This window comes from Megascapheus bottae, chromosome 16, assembly GCF_031878675.1.
Source record: "Megascapheus bottae isolate mThoBot1 chromosome 16, mThoBot2.hap1, whole genome shotgun sequence".
NCBI classification, from domain to species: Eukaryota; Metazoa; Chordata; class Mammalia; order Rodentia; family Geomyidae; genus Megascapheus; species Megascapheus bottae.
In genome coordinates, this window is record NC_143524.1 from 40,658,553 (window position 1) to 40,664,555 (window position 6,003).

At 38.8% G+C, this 6,003-nt stretch overlaps 1 protein-coding gene across 1 annotated transcript; it reads left to right on the forward strand.

The window, feature by feature from the left end:
• Positions 1-3,049: 3,049 nt before the first annotated feature.
• LOC150053276 (olfactory receptor 2D3-like) lies at positions 3,050-5,635 on the forward strand. Its single transcript, XM_090349274.1, has 2 exons — positions 3,050-3,964; positions 5,543-5,635. The coding sequence occupies exons 1-2, from the start codon at positions 3,050-3,052 to the stop codon at positions 5,633-5,635; spliced, it is 1,008 nt and encodes a 335-aa protein (XP_090205400.1).
• Positions 5,636-6,003: the final 368 nt, after the last annotated feature.

The following is a 6,003-nucleotide window of genomic DNA, read 5'->3' on the forward strand; positions in this document are numbered from 1 at the left end:
GGTGAGAGCAAGTAAGATGCTGATAGAGATTAATCCTTTCAGGGAGCCTCAATCTCGATCCTGTTCATGGAGGAGTAAAGCTTTGCCTTTCACTCTCTGCATCTCTCTTTTCCACCTGGCTTCTGGCTACTGTGGAGACTCTTCATGAGCCCTGTTCTGCAGCTCCTCTGAAGATGGCTAAGCTCTTGACAGCGGAATAGAGCGAGCACCAGGGCTGGAGATACTCACTGCCTAACCTTTGTCACTAAAAGCTAAGTTAACTTCTCCTTGGTCCAGTACACATGCTTCAATATTATTTATCTTTACCCTAACTTAAGAAAATAATTTTTGCTTGAAAAAAATAATAAAGGTGTACTGGACACAGGGGTGGAGGTGGTTGATTAAAACCTCTGGGAAAACTAGATATAGAAGGAACATACATCAAGATAATATAGACTATTCATGACAAACCTACAGCCAACGTCACACTAATTGGTGAGAAACTAAAACCAGTTACTCTAAAAGCAGGAATAAGACAAGAATTTCTATCTCACATAGACAAAGATGATTAAAAATTGAAGAGCAATTTTAAAAATCACTGCTATCATGGTATACTGAAACAATGCTAACTTATGATATTACTGCTAAAGGAGATGAAAGAGTGTAGAACAGCAAAATAGCATAAGGGATAGATCAAGAACACTACTGAATGTTATTACCAAATAAGCAAATGTGTGACAAGGAACCCTTTTTTTTTTTTTGCCAGTCCTGGGGCTTGAAATCAGGGCTTGGACACTGTCCTTGGACTTTATTTTGCTTAAGGCTAGAGCTCTACCATTTGAGCCACAGCACCACTTCTGGCCTTTCCTATGTATGTGGTACTGGTAATCGAACCCAGAGCTTCATGTATGCTAGTGAGCACTTTACCCCTAGGCCAAACTCCTGGCCCCCGACAAAGAATCTTTTTTATGCTAGAAACAAATGAATTTATACAAGGAATAGGATCCTAGTATTCTAGTCTATCTTTTATCTCAACTTTCCATTCTTCCTTACTCACCATGATCTTTAGAATTATTTTGTAAATATAATGAAAAGTTTGCTTTTTAATAAATGGTTTCATATAGATTATGAGATTTCACTGGATAAATGACACATCAATTTAATTAAAAGGATGGATGTACTATAATGCTGCACTACATTTTTGTTATGACTAACACTGATTATGTAGTCAACACAAGGGTACACATTGAGAAATTCACAATGAATTTTTCCCATTGGATCTGTGAAAAAAAGTGAAAGGGGCCACAGGAGACTTAAGCTTTTGCTGAGCAAAGAGACTGAACCTTTTGTTAAAGGATAATAATCAATATTTCTGTTTTTGCTATGGATTAATAAAATACCCAAGGAACCTCAGGTTTTAGAAAGAACAGATACAGGAACTTTTGTGGTTCTATCTGAATTTTTGGACTGTTTTCTCTTTCTCAGTGAAGAATGATACTGAAATTCTGATGGGTCTTATATTATTTGTAGATTGTTTGGGGTATTGTGGTCATTTTCACAATATTAATTCTGCTAATCCAGGAATGTGGGGATGTCTTTCCACTCCTGGTGTTTTATTTCTTTCTCCAAAGTTTTAGAGTCTTTGTTGTAAAGGTCCTTCATTTACTCAGTTGTGTTGATTTCTAAGTACACGTGTGTGTGTGTGTGTGTGTGTGTGTGTGTGTTTCAGACTATTGCAAACAGAGTTGTTTTTATTTCCTGATTTCCATCTCATTGATGGTATATAGAGAACTTATGATTTTTTTGTGGGTTGAGTTTATATTCTGCTAACTTGCCAAAGTTATCAGTTCTCAAAACTTGGGGAAGCAGTCTTTAGGGTCTTTTTGATATACAATCACATCTTCTGCAAATGGAGATAGTTTTATTTCTTTCCCCTATTTGGATCTTCTTTATCTTTCTTTTGCCTTTTTGCCCTGGCTAGAGATCCTAGTACAATATTGAAAAGGAGTGAAAAATAGAAATCCTTGCCTTATTCCTGCTTTTAGAGTAACTGGTTTTAGTTTCTCTTCAGTTAGTGTGATGTTGGCTGTAGGTTTGTCATGAATAGTCTGTATTATCTTGATGTATGTTTGTTCTATATATCTTTTTCCTAGAGGTTTTAATCATGAAAGGACATTATGTTATTCTTGTCCTTGATTTTGTTAATGAGCTTATTGACAAATATATTGAGCCAACCTTGAATACTTTTAAGTGTATGCACTTTTCACAAAGTTTGAACAATAAAATGGATGCATAATAATGTCATACATACAAGATCAAGAATTAAAACATCTAATATTGAAAATGTAATAGTAAGTCGATGGTAACTATTATAGGAGAATTACTAATGATTCACTTCAACTTTAGTAGAGTCCATAAGGGGATCACAGGTTAGGCCTTGGAAAAAAAAAAAACATAAAGCCTTTACAAAAAGTAAGAAAAAAATTGCTGGGCATTGGTGGCTCACGCCTATAGTTCTAGCTACGCAGGAGGCAGAGTTCTAAAGGCTGAGGTTTGAAAGCAGCCCCGGCAGGAAAGTACACAAAACGCTTATCTCCAATAAAGTACTCAAAATACCTGGAAGGGGCACTGTGGCACAAGTAGTAGAGCTTCAGTCTTGAGCAAAAAGAATCTCAAGGACAGCACTCAGGCCCAGAGTTCAAGCCCCAGCAAAACTTTAAAGATTGACTAGATTATGGCTCAGATAGCAGAGCATCTGTCCAGCAAGCACAAGGCCCTGAGTTCAAACCCCACTACCACTGTATACACTGTTACCAATGTATACATTTTTTAAGCTGAAATGCTTACATTAGCATTAAGCTCATTCTTTGACAGCCTCTACAGACTCTGATTTTTTCTGTATATTAATAATAACAATTATCTAAAAGCATTTTACATCTGTGGTCATCAGAGAAATTGTTCTATAGTTCCCCTTTTCTGTTGAATCCCTGTCTATTTAGTGGACAAGTGTAATGCTGGCTTTATGAGTTTTATAGCTTTATTGCTGTTATATAAACAGGAATCACCATTCATGGGACAGGAGAACCAATCCTATGTGACAGAGTTTGTCTTCCTGGGCCTCTCCCAAGACCCACAGACACAGGTCCTGCTCTTCTTCCTTTTCCTGGCCATCTACCTGCTCACCGTGCTGGGAAACCTGCTGATCATCCTGCTCATTCACATCGACTCCAGACTCCACACACCCATGTACTTTTTCCTCAGAAGCCTCTCCTTTGCTGACCTCTGTTTTTCTACTACCACAGTCCCTCAGGTGCTTGTCCACTTCCTAGCAAAGAAGAAAACCATTTCCTTTGTGGGATGTGCAACACAGATAGTAGTCTTACTTCTGTTTGGTTGCACGGAGTGCGCACTGCTGGCGGTGATGTCCTACGACCGCTATGTGGCTGTCTGCAAGCCCCTGCGCTACTCCTCCATCATGACACAGGGCCGCTGTGTCCAGCTGGCCGTAGGGTCCTGGGCCAGTGGAGCCTTGGTGTCCCTGGTAGATTCCACCTTTACTTTCCATCTTCCCTACAGGGGAGAGAACAAAGTCAACCACTACTTCTGTGAGCCCCCTGCCCTCCTGAAGCTGGCCTCGGCAGACACGCACAGCACGGAGATGGCCATCTTCGCCATGGGGGTGGTGATCCTCCTGGCTCCTGTCTCCCTCATCCTGGTCTCCTACTGCAACATCGTCTCCACTGTGATCCACATGCAGTCCGGGGAGGGGAGGCTCAAGGTCTTCTCCACCTGTGGCTCTCACCTCCTTGTCGTTGTCCTCTTCTATGGCTCAGCAATATTTGCCTACATGAGGCCAAACTCCAAAACAATGAGTGAAAAGGATAAAACAATCTCTGTGTTCTACTCAGCAGTGACCCCGATGCTGAACCCCATCATTTATAGCCTGAGGAACAAGGACGTCAAGGGGGCTCTGAGGAGAGTGATGGCAAAATCGGGGTTTTTTTCTTTTTTTTTTTTCTTTTGTTAGTCGTGGGGATTGAACTGTGGGCCTGGGCGCTGTCCCTGAGCTCTTCAGCTCTAGGCTACTGCCCTACCTCTTGAGCCACAGCACCACTTCCAGTTTTCTAGAGGTTAATTGGAGATAAGAGTTTCATGATCTTTAGTGTCTAGGCTTTAGTGTCTAGTGTCCTCAGATCTCAGCCTCCTGAGTAGCTAGGAGTACAAGTGTGAGCCAACACACCCGGCGGCAAAACTGTTTTTATTGTAAGATGTGGATTCTGTTGTTGTTGATGTTGGATTCTGATGCCCATTTTATCAATATAGAAAGAAGAGAATGTGTTGAATTTCAGCCCATTGTCATTCCATTCATACACATTTTCCTTTCTCCTATTTTCCTATATTAATTCTCACATCATATTAACACATTTTCTAGCCAAAGTGAGGAATCATGCTGTCAAATAGAGCAAAAACATTAAATGAGGAGAAAGAAAGAAAGACATATAAGAATAAAGGGGAAAGTAGGGAAAAAAGAATAGAGGAGGGAAGAGGGAGTGGAGGGAGGAAAGGAAGGAAGAAAGGAAGTGGAGAAAAAAGAAAGAAAAACAAGCACATTGCAGCTTATTCAAGTAGCTAAATAGCTCTAGGGCTATATGTCAGAAACATATAACCAATAAACAAGGACACAAACCCCTAAAATCAGCCATCAGGGGATGAGAAAATGTGTCCAACGATGGATTTATTTCTTTCATTCTTGTAAACATTTGACAAATACCTTGTAAGCTCATATTGCATAATGCCCCATACTTTTATGTTGTCTAAGTAAGACATAAAATTGGTGCTATATTTCTATTATGAATTTTTATCTTAAATTTAATGATGTTTGAAACTGAAAAGAGTATATAATGAATGGTAGAATGCTGTTTAAAGAGTATGTGTATATTTAGGCAAATAGTTACTGTGTAAGGCTAGAACTGTAGTGCAAAGTGTCCAGATTGATGAGTGATTTTTAAAGCACTAAATTGATATAAAATTGAGAACAGCTGATTTAAAAGTTGCTTAAAGGGAGATACTGATGTATTCACTATATGAAATATTGTGAACTTTTAATTATCTCAATTTATGCTTTCCATTTTGTGTGTTTATCATCCAGTACATATGAATAAATTAACTATTTTGAATACAAAATAAAGATATTTATTACAAAATATACAAAGGTATTAGACCTTATGGGTCTTTCATTTGAGTTCTTTATAATATCCCTTTAACAGTTCACTGCTATTGTTAATTGTTCTTCATTTTACATGAATCAAACCTCCTTCCAAGGTTTTGCTAAGTATCCCCAAAGGAACCATGTTTTAAGTTGGTTCTCCAGAGTGGTACTACTGAGAAATAATAGAAATTTCAGTCTAGACCCTCAGGTCTTTGGGGGGTGTGCCTATGGAGAATTGTGGGACCCTCTCTTCTTACTGATGATGCAAGACTTGAGGACACTTTGACACAGGGTCTCAATGTGCTGTTTTCTTTTTCAGATAATGTCTTGTATCCTGTATCCCAATTCTTGAAGTCAGCCCGGAACTATGATCCTATCTATCTACACTTCCATGACAGCAGCAATGACAAGCATACATCACCTTGTCCAGCTCGTTTGTTGAAATAAGTTTTCACTAGTTTCTTTTTTGTCCAGATGGACATCAAAACATAATCCTCTCATTTTCTGCCTTATGAGATACTGGGATTTCAGGCATGCACTATCACATCCAGCCATTGATATTTTGTTTGTACAATCCATTTGAAATTTTAATGGAGAATAAATGATTAGAGCATAATCATGGAACCAAAGAAAATCAGTAAGATTGAGCTGTAGCCTAGGTGATAATGTCCAATGAAATAACCATAGACTAAAATATGCTTTCTGGATCTTTAGCTTGACGTGTCTGTGAGGAAAGATAAACAGCAGGATTTGGGTGGGGAAACACAAGAGTATTTTTGTACTTGTTAATGGGATTTGTGTTGGGTGCACAAGCA

Bases quoted from the DNA above. Each gene is read 5' to 3' on its own strand.
- LOC150053276 (XM_090349274.1), top strand. From the start codon at position 3,050: ATGGGACAGGAGAACCAATCCTATGTGACAGAGTTTGTCTTCCTGGGC. The intron at 3,965-5,542 runs GCAAAATCGGGG...CAATTCTTGAAG, and splicing joins GGGCTCTGAGGAGAGTGATG to TCAGCCCGGAACTATGATCC.